At 35.9% G+C, this 19,727-nt stretch overlaps 1 protein-coding gene across 1 annotated transcript in view; it reads left to right on the top strand.

The window, feature by feature from the left end:
* The window catches only part of LOC149802008 (nucleolar protein 6-like), an 80,101-nt gene that overhangs the window by 54,732 nt on the left and 5,642 nt on the right, over positions 1–19,727 (top strand). Inside the window, exons 17-20 of the mRNA XM_089956408.1 lie at positions 3,048–3,211; positions 4,348–4,500; positions 9,139–9,236; positions 11,655–11,866. Of these exons, the coding sequence (XP_089812534.1) occupies positions 3,048–3,211; positions 4,348–4,500; positions 9,139–9,236; positions 11,655–11,866 (627 nt within the window). The remainder of the gene's footprint in view (positions 1–3,047; positions 3,212–4,347; positions 4,501–9,138; positions 9,237–11,654; positions 11,867–19,727) is intronic.

The raw sequence follows: 19,727 nt of genomic DNA, 5'->3' as shown, positions 1-19,727 counted from the left end.
CCATTCTAGTTCTTAAGGTGTATGTTGATGAGGTTATGCCTACCTCCATTCTAGTTCTTAACCGATTCGGCCCCTATCCGGTCTGTAGGCGTGATGAGGCTGTACCCTACTTCAAAGCCCTGCAGCATCAAGGCCATTTAAGATAGACCAACGTGGGTGGTATTAAAAAAAAGCAGACAGATATAGCTCTAAAATGATATCAAATAATCTGGAAGTTCTAGTTGCACTACAAAATACAGTTAGAAAAAGCTCATTTTTTGGACCCGTTTTTTTTTTCCACCCAAAATTCGCTCGAGATCGGAATGCGATTTTGTGTCCGGATTTTAGACCTTTTGGCCTCAGATCTAAGGCATACCGGTCTTAACTGCACACAGACAGGTGAACCTTTGCAAAAACTAGGATAAGGTGGGCATTTGGAATAAATTGCGGTCTCCATACGAAAATGATAGGTCTATTAAGCAACAAAAAAAAAACTCCAACTTTTACCCTTCTGCTCATGCGCAAGCAAAATAACCAATGGAAATTGATGTTTCTAATACAACTAGGCATTATTCTCATGGATAATCTGTTGAAAACTGCTGTATTACGATGTATTCAGAAATAGCACCCCAAATCTCGTTCATACGCACATTTCAGGCAAAAACGACAAAAACCTCTGGGGCCGAATGAGTTAAGGTGTATGTTGATGAGGTTATGCCTACCTCCATTATAGTTCTTGAGGTGTATGTTGATGAGGTTATGCTTACCTCCATTCCAGTTAAGGTGTATGTTGATGAGGTTATGCCTACCTCCACTCTAGTTCTTACGGTGTATGTTGATGAGGTTATGCCTACCTCCATTCTAGTTCTTAAGGTGTATGTTGATCAGGTTATGGTTACCTCCATTCTAGTTCTTATGGTGTATGTTGATCAGGTTATGCCTACCTCCATTCTAGTTCTTAAGGTGTATGTTGATCAGGTTATGCCTACCTCCATTCTAGTTCTTAAGGTGTATGTTGATGATATTATGCCTACCTCCATTCTAGTTCTTACAGTGTATGTTGATGAGGTTATGCCTACCTCCAATCTAGTTCTTACAGTGTATGTTGATGAGGTTATGCTTACCTCCATTCTAGTTCTTGTGGTGTATGTTGATCAGATTATGCTCACCTCCATTTTAGTTCTTAAGGTGTATGTTGATGAGGTTATTCCTACCTCCATTTTAGTTCTTAAGGTGTATGTTGATTAGGTTATGCCTACCTCCATTTTAGTTCTTAAGGTGTATGTTGATGAGGTTATGCTTACCTCCATTCGTCGATATTGGATAGTCATGTTATAACAATCAAAGATTGTCTAAAACTTTCCTTCTCTGACAAATCTGTTTTCTGAAGATATCTTAAACTTGGAAATTGTTGACACCTAGTCATGCATATTGTGTTGATAAATATAATTATAGAGATCAAGACAAGATCTGTCAACCTTTGGATAAAGTTCCTGTGAAGAGGAAGCTAATGTTAATTGCAACTTCCTCGAATAATTACGTAAACATTCTTACAGTATGTAATAAGATGGTGACTGTACTAGGCTGATTATTGAGATAAAGTGCTATAGACCGTAGGACAGGTAATTAAAATGGTATTGAGATAAAGTGCTATAGACCGTAGGACAGGTAATTATAATGGTATGAGATGAATATCATAAGATGAATTTTGATAAATAAATTGTAAATTCCTCATCAGAGACAGCATTCTAACAAGAAAAAGAAATATAGCTGGAGTTTACCTCCCAATTGTAGGAAAACTGCACAGATTCACTTGAATGATGCAAAGGCACAGGTAACTTCCCTTTTATAGGAAAACTCAAGAGATTCACTCTTATGATGCAAAGTCACAAGTAACTTCCCTTTTGTAGGAAAACTCAAGAGGTTCACTCGAATGATGCAAAGACATAAATAAATTCAGTTTGTGCGGTTTCTAGAACAAAATTTCCAAGACTGTGCTTAAGTAGTAACTGATAAATGGACCAGGACTGGCACCAAATGATCAACACAGGTATATCATTCTTGGCACCAAATGATCAACACAGGTATATCATTCTTGGCACCAAATGATCAACACAGGTATATCATTCTTGGCACCAAATGATCAACACAGGTATGTCATTCTTGGCACCAAATGATCAACACAGGGGTTTATCATTCTTCGCACCATATGATCAACACCGGGGTATATCATTCTTGCCTGACTTCAGTCTTAATTGACAGATGTCTTATTACTTTTCTTGCTGAATACAAGTTTGGTAGGGCTGGATTGGCAAAGATGTGTTTGTGCTCATAAAATATTATGATCAGTTAGGTATTATTGAAGATATAGATTTTACTTTAAAAATGTATTTACTTCCAATATGCCTTTATAGGGAAGAACTCTGTCTTGTTGAATTTTATCGCTGTATGGTATCAGGTACATTAATTTTACCTATTGTTTTCTCAGGACAGGCCAAGTAAAATTCAAGTACATATTTAATGATTATGTATTAAACCTTTCGTTGATAATATTCTTAAACGAAGATTTATCTGTTCTGCCTAAAAGGGTTGTTGCCAGTACATACCCTGTTACTTGCTTGTAAGTTGAGTCCAACTGCAAATAAACAAACCCTGGTCTGCCATTGTATAACGTGCAAGCAGATTAGGGTCTCTGTTGCTTGTTCTACTTGTCACTGCAAACACACTGCATTGTCCTAGATCTGCAGGCTTATTTTGAGATAGCGAATCTGGATCTGCACAGTTTGCAGTTGGACTTGACCTATAAGTGTGTATGTATAGTATATGATTGTTATTGTAGAGCATTATTCGGATAACAAGAATATTGTTATCATGGAGTGTTATTTGGATAACATGATTATTGTTATCGTAGAGCGTTATTCGGATAACAAGATTATTGTTATCATAGAGTCTTATTCGGATAACAGGGTTATTGTTATCGTAGAATCTTATTCAGATAACAAGTTTATTGTTATCATAGAGTCCTATTTGGATAACAAGATTATTGTTAATTATTTACCATTGTACAGGATGGCTATGTGTTTCAAGTGGAATTGGCACATACCCGGGAGATAGGATTGCTAAAAATGACCAAAACCCAGGATGGAATGGTAAAGATGAGAGATACTGACCAGTCCTTGGCCCTGGAGAAAGATATCATTGCTCTTCCCAAACTGACCAGTACTTTACATGGGTACAACATTTTTTTGGTTCAATTTAATGTCATGCAGCTGTTTCTATACAACCTTTCCCAATCTTGCACTTTTATCTTAGCTTCCCATAAGGCCAAGTGAGCTAATGATGTATTCATTTATTGTTCATGCATAATCTGTTCACATTTGTTATGTACAATTTCTTCTCACAAACTGTTGGACCAATTTGCATATGATTTTATACAGAGCACTCTGACATCAAAGCCTTTCACATTTATTCATTTGATTCTGATCCATTGTCAAATATGGTCATTGTGATTGAAATTAGAAATAGCCTTTAAACAGATTTGTCTCTAAATCTCTGTAGAAAATGTTACCATTACTTACTGAATTCTAAATATTCGTTACTCATGTGAATCATTCAAGTTTTGAAAGGAAATATTTCAGTTTTTGCAGTAGGTTTGTTCTTATATATAATTTATTTTATTTGGTTTTGTGGGTTTAATGCTATTTCTATCACATGATAAACCAGCCATACATAACGGTCATTGTGGAGTAAGAGCATAGGAAGAACCAGTGACCTGCAGGAAGCTACTAGCAAACTTTCTCACATATCCATGATGTTCAAGCTGAGACTTGAACCCATGCAGACAATGGTGAGTTGTGAGTGATATGTAATGGTGAGCAGCTTATACCACTCGGGCTTCCGGGGGCTCCATCAGATGTAATTATAGGTTAAAATCATTTAATAATGACAACTTACTGTGTAAGTAAGAAATACACATTTAAGAGTTACCTTTATTGTGATGTCAGTTTTGCAAGGCAATGAAATTTAAATGCTTAGAAGTAACAGATCATTACTGTAGGTCCCGATAAATAAGTCTGGCATAACAATCAGTTGAGTCCATTGGAATTGTAAACAGGGAACATAGAGCACATAAACTTGTAGCATGACTTTCCTGTAATTATTGAGAATTTTATCTCTAATGTAGAAAAAAGATGATCTGCCTACAGAGTTAACAGGCTATCTTTTGAATACATTTGATTATATATGATTCTGAAGAAATTAAAAACAGACTGCTGACCCTAAAGTTTAACAGTTTACAATAATATTTAGTTAATCACTTTGCAAATTTAATTCACTGTGGATGTTTATAAATGTACACATCTGTTGCAGGTTACAACAGCAGTGCAGCTCATTTAGCGGTACTGTCAGGCTTGCTAATAGGTGGGTTACTGCCCAGATGCTGTCCGATTTCGTCCCTGATATTGCTGTTGATTTGATGGTGGCCCACATCTACATTGCCCCGATGCCCTTCAAAGTCCCAGGGTAAGCTGATACAGTATCAAGTTCCACAGGGTTTGCACAGTATTGAATATATCTTGAATAGAGAAGGTTGCCTTGAAAAGAGGTTGCATTTGTGAAGATGGAGCTGAGGTGGAAAAAAGTCTATTTGCATGTTTTCAGAGCTTCCTTGAATGTTATCAGTTTTGTCACAACAATATTTGCTAAAATGTAGTTTATAAATAAAAACAATAGTATAACAACTTCTTTTCTTAAAGAGCATCATGTAAAAAATTGAGTTGGTGTAGTACTTGATACTGGCAAATGTTGGAATGAGTTGTGTCCCCTTTTTACAGGTGACACTGTAGTCAGACTAACAGTTCATATGGCTGACCCAGCTCACACTTGATCTACCATGAGCTGTATGTACAATAGCAAATGGGAATGTGACCCACTTTATAGCAGTTAGGTGAAAGCTTTGAAGAGACAAATAGAACAATGAATGAGTCATATGCGCTCGCATATGGCAGAACCATTGATTGAATTCTGGATTCCAGTGATGTTAAATTAGCATGTTACTAATGAGCCGTTAGACCATGTGAGTCTACTCAGACAATTAGCACACACACCCACAAAGTTTTGGGGGAGAGGGGTTGGTGTGTGTGTCTGCCCATCAAATTTTTGTTTACATGATATCTCCTAAACCTTTTGAGATATCTTCATGAAACTCAATGATTTTGCTTTTTTATCATGACCTGATATCATCGCCTGGATCAGCATTGTAAAAATTGGCTCCAATTTTGTTATAAATTTTTTCCTTTTGTCCTTGACACTTTTGTTTGGTTAATGTCTTTAGAACCATATCAGTTACGTTCATGAAACTATGTGTGCATTTTTATTGTGAAAAGAATTTCTGTCCCATTTAATGTTATACTTTTGTCAAATTAGTAGGTTGAATTTTTTTTTACAGCTACATTAAAGATCCATATCACACACATACACACACAGACGCAAATTACTCTACATTTAGAGTTATTTCCGCATTGTTTGAAAACTATATTTATACTCCATCTCTTGTGGATGCTTTTCCATAAACACTCGCTGACAGATCAGGTTTAGGAATTTGGGTAATATCATTAACTTTGTGACAGTTGCAGGGTTGGAAGTGAGAATGACATGTATATAGTACATTATACTGGGTGGATACCAATATTTTTGTAACAGTGGTTGTGTGTGAAAATTCCAGCAAATAAGTAAAACCGCTAATCTGTGAAAATTACCACAGGTCACATATACAGACCTGCCAACCCTACTGAAAAGATCGAGAAAATCCTGATTTTTTTTTACCTATCTCCCAATTCCTTGATTTTTAAGAAAAAAATCCCAATTTTTCAACTCCCCAAGAAGAAAAAAAATCTATTTTTTTATTTCAAAAACGTCATTTTCCACTTCCCAGTTTCTGTATCAGGTTTTTCTGTGTCTGGTATGTTTCTTAGTACTTTACCATATCCAGCTTGATTTCCAGTTTTCATCTGGCAACTGATGGAAGCAATGACAACACAGAGAAGTTGTTCTCAAAGGTCATTACGCATTTTGATGAAAGTGCAGAAGAAGTGAGAACAAGTATCCTTTCAGTACCTGAGCCGACTGAGGCATCCACTGGGAGCAATGTTGCTGGGCTGATAATGGAACAGTTGAAGAAATACAGTATTCAAGTTGACAATATGCTTTCCTTTGTCTCTGATAACACAGCATTGATGGTTGGCTGTAACAAGGTTGTCACTTCCAAGGTTAGGGAAGCACATCCTCATTTAATTACAGTGAGTTGTGCCTGCCACCTCATCAATATTGCAGCTAAAAAGTCCTTCCGGCAGCTTCCTGTGTGGATTGATGAGCTTCTCCTGGATGTTTATTATGACCTGGAGCCGAGTGATAAAAGAGTGCGGGATTTCAAGAATTATCAACTTCTGCATAATGATGAAATCAGGAAAATCCTGAAGTTTTGCACAACTAGATGGCTTTCTCTTGGAAAGTGCATTAATCGTCTTCTAGAGCTGTGGGTGCCACTTAGTGTGTTTATAGAAAAAATGTATTTAGAAGAAAAGGCAAAATCACAGAAGGCTTCAGCAGCTGGTTGTAAGAAGGCAGGGTCAGATGCTGGTGCTGACAATTGTTGACAGCTGGTTTAGGCAGAAGGAAACAAAGTCATCACCTGCTGCGAGTCTCAGCTGAAAAGAATAAGAGATAACCTAAACTCAAAGCGTCCCCTTGCATACTGCCATCTCAATGTGGGCATGTGAGAAAGCTTGCCAGTAGCTTCTCGTGGGTCGGTGGTTCTTTCCGGGGTTTTCCGGGTTCTTCCTCCACCATTAATACTGGCCACCATGTATAGCCCTATCGTGCTGAAAAATGGCATTAAACCCCACAACAACAACAACAACAACAACTGCCATCTCAACAAATAGTCAGAATTGTACTGAATAATGTGTTTTAATAAACTGTCATTTTGCAGTGACAGTTGTCAACGTCTGGAAGTATTTGCAAGGTGCACAGCTACCACCAAATTGGCAAAATTAGATTATGATGAGAGAGAGCATGATCACAAATAGGACCGAGCAATGCTGAGCACATTAATGCAATTGGCTTAAGTACAACACATGAAAGGCTGTGATGTTGCACATTTTTTGCAATGAGTAATTGGAGAAATACAAAAGTGTGATTGGTACTTCATTCATTGATGGCTGTAAAAGATTTCATAAATTATGGGGGGAATCACACAATGCAAGCTCTATTCACATGATTGGAGAGGGATATATGAAATCAAAACAGAAATTTGGTTCATAAGCATCAGAGTAACTTGTGGCCTCATGTACAAGAGTTTCTTGAAGAATCTTGAACTTGAATTTCAACTTTTGTGAGCCTTTTTGGCATACATATGAACCTCGCGTATCTCCTGTCACTGACTGAAATTTCGTGTGTCCAAAATTATTTTTAAAAAATGTAAATTTTTGGCAGTTGTTTTTTCTCACATTTTGCTTCAAGTATGTTCTATTTACGGTAATACTGCCTGTGATGTAGTGACTGAACTGGCTTGAGCAGGACAAGGTGATTTGAGCAGGGCAAGGTGATTTGAGCAGGGCAAGGTGATTTGAACAGGGCATGATGATTTGAGCAGGGCAAGGTGATTTGAGCAGAGCAATGTGATTTGAGCAGGGCAAGGTGATTTAGCTGCTAATTTCAAGCAGCATAAACAATTAAACTTGATTATGTCATTTGGCTACAGTGCTTGTATTTTGTCAACATGGATTATACTGTGTATGATCAGAAATAATTTTGAAATGTTTAAAGAGATCAGTTGATTATGATTGGATTACTGAAGAGCTCAGTCAGCATAAAAAATGGATTGGTTATTGTGTTCAGAGTTTATGGATATGTTTAAGCAGTTACTAAAATGACAACATTTAAACAACCAAAATATCTTCAGTTAGACCAAATTCAGAAGGACATGAATATTCACTCTGCTTTTCCCAGAAAGCTGATTTTAAAATCTGTGATAGTATAAAGAAAGACATTATTTATCATGCAGCATATTAAACCATTTTAAATGTGACTACAAGTACATCATCACTGAAATCCATGTTTGCAGTATATGTGTGAAATATAGATAAAGATAAATTTGGCAAGACAATATTTTCCCAACTTTTTAGCTGAATATAATTTCCCATTTACAGTAGCAAATGGTTTTTCCGATCTTTGCCAAAAAAATCCTACAACAATTATCATACAAACAGATGAAAACAAATGAAAGCTACTCAGGTAGAAAACTTTGCCAATCTTATTAAAATCAGATCTCCACAGTCTTACTTAGGTGTCATGTTCAGGTGACCTTTGAACTAGCCAATGGAGATGGAGCTTTCAGAAATCTGAAAGTGAATCATATTGTTTGGCACACATTGATGCTCTTCAGCCACACTGTTCTTATTGAAAATTCCCACACTTTAAGTCAAAACTCCTGACCAGATTTTGCAAATCTCTTGATTTATCCTAAGCTGACTTGTATCTTCCTTGTGTTGGTGAAATATAATTGTTTTTTTTGTGTTGAGTTGAATGCTAATAAATAATGAATGCTGAATTAGAATCTGAACTGGATTCTGTTTGATTTTAGCAAGACAAATGAAAATTTTGCCAGGATCAGTAAACCATTTAGTAAGGTGATGCACCTGCAGCTCGGGGTCTATCTTGTTTTTATCACTCAGGTATCCTAAGTGGTTCTGATGCAGGTTGTTGCGGGTTCAAATCCTGGCTAACTCACAGCAAAGGCCTATAAAAATGGTACCTGCAGCTGCCTCACTTGGCACTCAACATAAAGAGGTCTATGTTAGGACTGGTCAGCCTGATGTCAGGATAATATGAATGAGTGGGACTTGCTGCCCCAGTACTAGACATCACTATAATCTGCCACAGTGCAGACATCATAGCAATATGACTACAATTGTGAAAGCTATGTTAAAAATATAAAAAAACACAAACACACTATCTTGTTTGTTTTACTGAATACTGCTAACAAGCTGCACAGACCCAGATCTGGGGGCACATTATGCGATGGCAGATCTGGTTCTGTACAGATTGCAGTTGGACTGATCTTCTAAATGAGTCTATATGGTATTTCTTCTTTAATTGTAGGTCACCCTTGGTAGGATTCCAGCGTTTCCTGACACTTCTCTCAACATTCGACTGGAGTACCTCACCGCTTATTATTAACCTTAATTACAAGTTCAACAGTAAGTCCATAGAGTTTCAATGATTGAGTGTTGCTTGCCATTTTAGTCCATGTTTTATCCATCTCACTTTTACAGTAAAACATTTTTGCATGGACAGCAGCTGCTTGCAGAATCTGCAGACAAGCAGTTGTTGTCTGTACACAGAATTACCTGTATATACTCACAAGTTGACATTTTGACTGAAAATTTAGTTAATGCAGATAGGATCATCATGTAAACATGGCATACATTTTTTTTGTAAATCTAGAGGTAATGTTGGAAAATCTAGATGTTTGTACTACACACAAATACTCTCAATTCAAATATTTTTCATTTTCATGCCACTATTCCCATTCAGAAATACACATGGTATGCAATGTGTTTATTGATTTCATGACAATATTCATGACACAATACTTGTATCTACAGTTACTCAGATTGTAATAATTAGAAAATATGACAAGTAAATTAAATACACCCCACTATTTTAAAATGAAGTGTCCATCAGTGTTATTTACTATGAATGATTACTAGCAAGTATATTTCTTTAATTTTCCTGCAATCTCCGAACAACCTGTATTTGTTTTAGAATGAATATTTTTACCTGCTAGAGCCATTAGCAGTCAATGAAATGAAGAGATGGTACCTTTCTAGCATAATAGGTTATGACTCCTTACCTTATCACAAGGCCTTCGTCTTATTTATTGCAAAGTAACAGAGTGGTTTTCTGAACTCCCTGTGATCTTGATGCAGCCTTTAATAGATTTCTCTGTTTGATTAAAGTGTTACTTACAGAACTCAAACTCGGTTTCTGAATAAGGACCTGCATATGACAGTGAAGCTGAGGAAATGGAGTCAGACAGTATTTACGATGGCTAGACGAATTACAAGAACTAGATAACAGTTAATGATATCAGAATTTTATCAGAATTTTGTCTGGCAAAGAAGTAGATTTCTTGGACTTTGTACCAGAATACATTAGATAGTGACATTTATAAGTTATTATGAATTAAAAAATGTGATTTAATGATTTAACTTTAATTGTTAGTTTTTAAGAGGTGTGGAATTAACATATTATGGGATTTTGTGAATTGGATCATTCTGACTACTATTTTTATATCAGTATGTAACCTATAATTGAATTCATGGATTAATTATATATATATATATATATATATATATATATATATATATATATATATATATATATATATATATATATATATATATAATAATGGGTTTAAAATATCAAGTATTATAGATTTAATTAGGACAAATTGTAAGTTGTCAGTTTATTTGTGACATATTCCAATCAAAATAATTGAATTTTACTCTGGTTTTGTGTTTATTTGTCATATCTGTCTATCCAATGTGGCTTGTTTCGAAAAGTACAAGACATTAACAATATATTCTGTACCTTGCACATTGGCCATCTGTGATACAGTAATTAAATTTTGAAATGTACAAGATATTAGCAATATTTTCTGTACCTGACTTATTGGCCATCTGTGATACAGGAATTAAATTTTGAAATGTACAAGATATTAGCAATATATTCTGTACCTGACTCATTGGCCATCTGTGATGCAGGAATTAAATTTGGAAATGTACAAGACATTAGCAATATATTCTTTTCCAGACTCATTGGTCATCTGTGATACAGGAATAAAATTTTGAAATGTATAAGATATTAGCAATATATTTTGTACCTGAATCATTGGCCATCTGTGATACAGGAATTAAATTTGGAAATGTGCAAGACATTAGCAGGCCTAATGCTGTATTAGGCTAAAAGAAAAGGAGGTTTACAAAATGTGGCCTTCCCCAGCAACTGTTCTGTCTTTCATTTTAAGTAAGAAATAAATAATTGAACACACTTAATCCAGTATTGCAAACCAGTATATTTAATTTATGCTTTCAGTTTCATTGAACATTTGTGTTATATAATTTGGCGTGTTCACTTGTTATCACGCTAATTTTAACATGGTATTAAGCTGGCATTTATACAGTAATGACTGCCCATGAATGGCAGTAGTTGGCAAAAACTGACAATTAATAGAGGTGGCCATGATAAGAGTATGTATATTCATGATAACAGTATGTATAGTCATGACAACAGTATGTTTAGTCATGACAACAGTATGTTTAGTCATGATAACTGTGTTTAGTCATGATAACAGTATGTGTAGTCATGATAACAGTATGTTTAGTCATGATAACTGTGTTTAGTCATGATAACTGTGTTTAGTCATGATAACAGTATGTTTAGTCATGATAACAGTATGTTTAGTCATGATAACAGTATGTTTAGTCATGATAACAGTATGTGTAGTCATGATAACAGTATGTGTAGTCATGATAATTTGCTTTCAGCAATAACAGTAAATACCTTTCTTACTTACCCCTTAATAAATCTCATCCACTGATATGACATTTCAGAGGAAGACCTAACAGAGATACGCAGTCGTTTCACAAAAGAACGCTCTACCCTACCCCTAATGTTCCTGTCCACCCCAGAGGACAAATTCAGTTCCCACTGGACCAAGAGAGCACCAACAGCACCCATTTTACAGCGTCTCATTCTCCTTGCCTCAGAGTCACTCAAAGTCTTAAACAAACAGTTGGAAAACTCAGATGGCCAGGATTTTAGGGTAAGTAATACAGTTAAATATGTCTTTAGAGAACACAAAAATGGAACACTTTCCTTAAGAGACTACTGTTATGGACAATCGCTTGTCTTGAGAGATGGCTGCTGTGGAAGACCACTTGACTTGAGAAACTACCGCATTAGGAGACCATATATCGTGAAAGACCACTGCTATGGAAGATCACTTGAGAGACCAGTGCAGTTGGAGAACACCTGTTCTGGGAAATTGTTGCTATGGGAGACACTTGTATTGAGAGACCTATTATTAGAGGCCACTGCTATGGGAGACCATCTGTCTTGAGGGACCTCTGCTATGGAAGACCATCTGTCTTGAGGGACCTCTGCTATGGAAGACCAGCTGTCTTGAGGGACCTCTGCTATGGAAGACCAGCTGTCTTGAGGGACCTCTGCTATGGAAGATCAAATGTCTTGAGGGACCTCTGCTATGGAAGACCAGCTTTCTTGAGGGACCTCTGCTATGGAGGACCAGCTGTCTTGACAGACCACTTATCTTGTGAGAATATTTTGAGCAACTTTGGTTTCTTATGACAACAGAGGCCATTTTTCTCATCTGTTTTTTATCAAACTTGGAACATATGCATAATTATATGATTACAATCTGTGTTGAGTTGGAAAATGAGCAACCTACACACATGCCAATGAGGTCATCCTGCATTTGAATGACTGAGAATGTTACCATTCTGGAAGCCATACTTTTTATCTGAATTTGATCAAACTTGAAATATGGACATCAGGATCTTGCACTTTTTAACTCGTGAGCAGTGTCCATGATTATTTATGAGGTGATCTTGCACATGGTTGGCTGGGTCATTTATCACTCTCAAAGCTGTAATTCTGATCCAGTTTTGACCAGAATTGGAATATCATAAAAATCTTGGCAGGATGAACTCATTAATGAGGCGATCTTATGTCTGATTAGCTGACCTTGTTACCACTCTTAAAGCCGTATTTAGGACCTATTGGATTTATTATCATCAACATCGTGGATGACTTCAATTAAGAGCATGAGATAGAGCATATTAACTCTGTCTTTATTTTCAGAATTTTTATCAGGATATAATAAAATAGGAAAGAGCATGATATAAAGGTTTTCAGATACAGTTGGCTTGGGATATCAGGACCTGAAAATTATTTAAGTCTGGGACCAATTATTTTTAGCCATGGACCTGTTTTATGTAAGGAGCACTAGATCGTTAGACCTTTAATATTTCTTACTTGTTATAAATTGAACAAAATGTGATTTTTAATCCTTTAACTCATTTGGCCCTGGAGACTTTTGTCATTTTTGCCTGAAATGGGGGTAGGAAACTCATTTTGGCGGTTACTTCTGAATACATCTGCTTCTGAGTTTTTCGCTAAGACTGATGCCAAGTTGTACTAGAAATGTTTTTCATTGGCTGTCTGGTGCACACATGTGCAGAAGGGTAGAAGTTGGAGTTCTTTTTTTCTTCTTTTTTTTCTTGTGTTTTGCTTAATGGACCCATCATTTTTTACTACTGGCCACTTTTTACTCCAAGTCCCAAACTTATCCTACATTTTACAAAGGTTCACCTGTCTGTGCAGTCCAAACCGGTCTGCCTTAGATCACAGGCAACGAAGTCTAAAATCCAGATACAAAATCTGATTGTGACAATGGACAATACTTTTGTGTAAAATATCATATCTGAAAAGATTTGTTTTTGCATCTGCATTTTTGTAATGCAAGTAGAAAGTCCAGATTATTTGGTATCATTGTAGAGCTATATCTGTCTGCTTTATTGTGATAAGACCCATCTTAAATGACCTTGACATTACAGAGCTCAAAAGTAGGGTACTGCCTCATCATGTCTACAGGCGGGATTGGGGCCAAATGAGTTAAACATCTGAATAGAGTCATAAAAGTGCACCGATGCAAAAGGAAGCCAGTTGATAGTGGGAGACTGTTTTACAATTTTGCATTCAGAATACAATATAGTGATCACCAGTCTATGCTTCAGCTCCGTCAATCAAATGTTCAACCATTGCTAAAATTAAGCATTGGTAGTATTGGTTACTGTAAGTTCTAGATGTTACAGTTTTGTTTAAGTATTGATTTACTGGTGGAAGGCAAGAATCAACCATAGGGAATTTGTTTACTATAAGGCATGTTACACTAAATGGCTTCAAACACCCCAGGTCTGAATAGGACAGAAATTATGATGCAAAAAAAAGTATTTAGACTTTCCAGGATCAGTGAAACAAGACTTGGGCCATGGATTAATTATTATGAAAATGCATCATTTATGGTTTGTTCAGAATACCCAGAGTCAATTAATCATTCATCTGCCTTTTTCAAAAGCATGTCAAATTTTTTAACCGACCCATTGATAGCACATGAAGAAAGCAAAGAGCATAGTACTTGCACCAGACAGCTTATCGATAGTAAATAAAAACATGAACCTCTCAGTCATTAAGACTGCCTGCACATTTACAAAGCTGAGTGCACAACCAGTTATTCAGCAACAAAAATGTAAAAATGTATAAAATGGGGTTTGAAAGGAAACTTGACCATCTGGCAAGTGAATTGCTCATTTGGGGCAACTGACTGTATATAAAATGACTTTATGGGTTGTTTTCCCTTCTGTTTCAGAGAATGAGTTTTGAATGGCAATTGTGATCTATTTTATTTTAGTGTTTGGATGTTTTATCTAATGTTGAAAACTTTTACATTTTGATGCTTTAGCTAAATACAGCACTGAAAGAAGATCCACCAGTAAAAGGCATGATCACATGATTTGAAAATTTTATTGAATTGTGCACTTTGTACTGAATATACTAGTGTATGGGATATACATATGTACTGAATGTAATTGCGTACAGAATAAACTTGTGTACATGCATACTGAATATTTATGTGTACTGAATATACATGTATTGTTATGCATATTTAATTTAATTGTTTGTCTGTTAGTTTTAAATGTTTGTTATTTCATTACATGTTATTGTAATGTAACATTGTATGCTGGACTTGACCTTGTCCGAAAATGAGTTCATTTCTGCTTGATCTGATTGACTTTTTAAAAAAAAATTATTTTGTTTATGTAAACAATTAATAATAGCTCCATTATTCTCAATGTGTATGAGCTTATTATCAGGATTATTATTCAGGTAAACAAGAAGTAGTAAATATGTTGATCAGGGTCAGGGTTTTGGAGATTCTTAAGTGAATTATGTGCTATTGTGTTGTAAATAAACAAGTCTCATTAGATCATTCTAGAAGGTTATTTTCCATTAGGTAATGTTTGTTTTTAGAAAATGCTAATTGTGACATGAGGTCAAAGAAAGAACAAAATTATCTTGTGACTGTGAGGATTTTACCAGTCGTACTTTAACATCTAGCACTTTAAGTTGTATTATGTTGTGACCAGTTTGGGCTGAATGTTATTTTCTTAAAATTATTGATTTCAAGTCATTATTTTCTCTGGAAATACAAAAGTGTTCTGATAAAATTCTGGGATAAAGACATTCATTAGAATTTATACTGAATTCAAACCTGGAATAATATTTCTATGATTCAACAAGAGACTGTTGACACATAATACTTTGCAGGCCATAATAGACACGTCATCACCTTCAATTTTGGATCTCTTTGGGACTTTTGCTGAATTTTATTCAGGACTTTTTATTACTAGGACTTGTGTCTTTAATTCTTGTATTATTTTTGGATTTAATTCTCAATAACGTAAGTTCTTTTTTCTTTCTTCATTTTTCACTTTGTATTCTAGGGAAATAAATTATTTGTTAAATTTTACAAAGCTTGTTGTCTTCACTCTTTTCTGTTACTTATTTTAAGAGCATAGTCTTTTAACTGTGTACTTAATACACTTGTGTACTGAATGTACTTGTGTACTGAATAAACTTGTATACTGAATATACATGTGTACTGAATATGTTTGTATACTGAATATACTTGTGTATTGAATATACTTGTGTACTGAATATACTTTGTTTGGATATACTTATGTACTGAATATACTTGTGTACTGAATGTACTTGTGTATTGAATATACTTGTGTACTAAATGTACTTATGTACTGAATATACTTTTGTTTGGATATGCTTGTGTACTGAAAATACTTGTGTACAGAATGTACTTGTGTACTGAATGTACTTGTTTACTGAATACACGTGTGTACTGAATAAACTTGTTTACTGAATATACACGTTCAGTCAATATACATGTGTACATTATGCAGACAGCATAAACCTATATTTGCCATCACATAATGTATCAGAACATCCAGGTCTGTGACCCAGATCTACTGGTACATTGTTGTAGTTGGCTGCATATGTATGTTTTTGTTTTTGAAGTCATATGATACATTGTTTCAGTCTAGATGTTATTTGATACATTATTTCAATTTATGTGTCATATTATAAATTATTCTAATTTAGGTGTTGTGATAAATGTTTCTAGTTTAGGTGTTATATAATACATTATTTCATTTTAGGTATTATGTGATATCTTACTTCAAGTGAGGTATGATCCGAAAACGGTGTTGGCTAAGTACAGTTTTGTTTTTTGTTGGTTTTAATGGGACATTTAACAGTGGTTATATCATGATGAGGAATTTTACCAGAGAAGAAAAACCAAAATGCAAAAGACATACAGAAACAATGCACATGGAGAATGTGGCAAATGAAATGCAGAATGAATGCAACAAAATGAATGTAAAAAAATGGTTGGTGCATATTGAAGAGAATGGAGAGTGCATATGCAAACCAAACACTGAATAATATGCTGACTGTTTTCTTCATATCTAAGCAGACATAGAAAACAACTGCCACAAACGTGATGACATCATCACCAGCGCTTTTATGAGTAAGTCTATATTTGCATGCAATGAAATAATAAATAAAATTCTCTAGTGACCACAATTGTATACATATCACATTAAACCATCTTGCTGCAACAAGTATCAGTGAGTTTATGTTTCCATATTCGAATTGAAAACCTTTGTAAAAGCAAAACAAAATATGTCACTACTACAGGTTCTTTATAAACATATCCGAAGTTAGATAAAGAATGAGCAGGGCAAATTCCCCGTCATTTTTAGATATTTTAAAGAAACCAAGCTGGACAGATTTAATGACCAAAAAAGGAGGACATGTCCAGGAGAAAGAGAATTCTAAGCTCATCAACTCCAGGAGGGATACCAGAAACAGAACTCTATTTTGGCATGACATTTGTTGACCTGGCAAAAGTTTGGAATATCATGGCAAAATTTGGTTGCCCAGAGAAATGCACTGCCCATCCTAATGGTTTGCTAATTCATTGATGGCATGTTTATCATGGATAATGTCTGAACCATTCCCAATCCCTGTCCACTTTAGTATGATGTTATCTGCAGTGTTTGCAAAAACCTTCCATGACTAGTACATTGGGATCTATTTCTCTTGTGACAGTTTCCTTCTTTCATTTAGAATAAAGATGATAGAGGTGATGCACCAACTCAACCAGAAAAGCTTTAAGAGGACAATTACAGTTTTGGCATAATCATTACCCTTTTTCACCTCATTACTTTTGCCTGTATGTGGATTATGCTTTTTTGGTACTTAAAAGGATAAAATTAAAGCAATAACAAGTTGTGTTTGTCATTTTTGGGGTCGTCTCTATAATTTCACCCATCATGTAAATTTGAGAATGCTGCAAAAGAATAGCTTAAGAGTTCATTGGCCCATTATAGACATACATGTAATTTCCTTATTTTCTATTCAGCACAGCTGTTTATGAAACATTTAAAACAAAAACAGATGGGTCTCAAAATTTGTATCACATATTCATTCATTTTGATAACGCATTTAAGTAGTGGATGAGTCTGTGGTGACAGATGCATTTAAGTAGTGGAAGAGTCTTTGGTGAGTCTGTGGTGACAGATGCATTTAAGTAGTGGATGAGTCTGTGGTGACAGATGCATTTAAGTAGTGGAAGAGTCTGTGGTGACAGAGGCATTTAAGTAGTGGAAGAGTCTGTGGTGACGATGCATTTAAGTAGTGGAAGAGTCTGGTGACATGCATTTAAGTAGTGGAAGAGTCTGTGGTGACAGATGCATTTAAGTAGTGGAAGAGTCTGTGGTGACAGGCATTTAAGTAGTGGAAGAGTCTGTGGTGACAGAGGCATTTAAGTAGTGGAAGAGTCTGTGGTGACAGAGGCATTTAAGTAGTGGAAGAGTCTGTGGTGACATGCATTTAAGTAGTGGAAGAGTCTGTGGTGACAGATGCATTTAAGTAGTGGAAGAGTCTGGTGACATGCATTTAAGTAGTGGAAGAGTCTGTGGTGACAGAGGCATTTAAGTAGTGGAAGAGTCTGTGGTGACAGATGCATTTAAGTAGTGGAAGAGTCTGGTGACATGCATTTAAGTAGTGGAAGAGTCTGTGGTGACAGAGGCATTTAAGTAGTGGAAGAGTCTGTGGTGACATGCATTTAAGTAGTGGAAGAGTCTGTGGTGACGGATGCATTTAAGTAGTGGAAGAGTCTGGTGACATGCATTTAAGTAGTGGAAGAGTCTGTGGTGACATGCATTTAAGTAGTGGAAGAGTCTGTGATGACAGAGGCATTTAAGTAGTGGAAGAGTCTGTGGTGACAGAGGCATTTAAGTAGTTGAAGAGTCTGTGGTGACAGAGGCATTTAAGTAGTGGATTGGTCTGTGGTGACAGGCATTTAAGTAGTGGATGAGTCTGTGGTGACAGAGGCATTTAAATAGTGGAAGAGTCTGTGGTGAGTCTGTGGTGACAGGCATTTAAGTAGTGGAAGAGTCTGTGGTGACAGGCATTTAAGTAGTGGAAGAGTCTGTGGTGAGTCTGTGGTGACAAATGCATTTAAGTAGTGGAAGAGTCTGTGGTGACAGATGCATTTAAGTAGTGGAAGAGTCTGTGGTGACAGGTGCATTTAAGTAGTGGAAGAGTCTGGTGACAGAGGCATTTAAGTAGTGGATGAGTCTGTGGTGACAGATGCATTTAAGTAGTGGAAGAGTCTGTGGTGACAGATGCATTTAAGTAGTGGAAGAGTCTGGATGAGTCTGTGGTGACAGAGGCATTTAAGTAGTGGATGAATCTGTGGTGACAGGCATTTAAGTAGTGGATGAGTCTGTGGTGACAGATGCATTTAAGTAGTGGAAGAGTCTGTGGTGACAGATGCATTTAAGTAGTTGAAGAGTCTGTGGTGAGTCTGGTGACATGCATTTAAGTAGTGGAAGAGTCTGTGGTGACATGCATTTAAGTAGTGGAAGAGTCTGTGGTGACAGATGCATTTAAGTAGTGGAAGAGTCTGTGGTGACAGATGCATTTAAGTAGTGGAAGAGTCTGTGGTGACAGAGGCATTTAAGTAGTGGATGAATCTGTGGTGACAGATGTCAAGTGAAACAGGCTTTATTGATGTGATTCATGGATTTTATATGACCAAAATAATTTAGAGGAGAGGGAGCTTTTTAAACTTCAAAACCTGTAGGATCAGGAAAAAGGGAAAATCAATAGCACTTTATAAACTTCAAAAGAAGACTATAAGAGTGATGTAATACAGAACTCAGACTGAGCAAATTATCATGCTCATTTCAGAATTTGTGGACTTGACTTTACGATACAGCAGCACAAGTTAGACACATAGAATAATTAAAGTGAGTGTTGTATATAAATAATTTGTCTGTGTTTTTGTCTTTGTATGCTTGTACTAATCCACACAGAGTTCACCCATTTGTGACAAAAAATTTAACCTGCTGCAGATCCGGGTTAGTAGGAAATAAAAATGGACATTTTTCATAGTTTCCTGTAATTATAGAATGCTATATATGAGGAGAATTGCACAGGATCTCTCTAAAAAGGTACTGGAG

Source organism: Sinohyriopsis cumingii, chromosome 4 (assembly GCF_028554795.1).
Source record: "Sinohyriopsis cumingii isolate HCF-2022 chromosome 4, ASM2855479v2, whole genome shotgun sequence".
Classification (NCBI taxonomy): domain Eukaryota; kingdom Metazoa; phylum Mollusca; class Bivalvia; order Unionida; family Unionidae; genus Sinohyriopsis; species Sinohyriopsis cumingii.
This window is presented reverse-complemented; position numbering and strand designations above follow the sequence as displayed.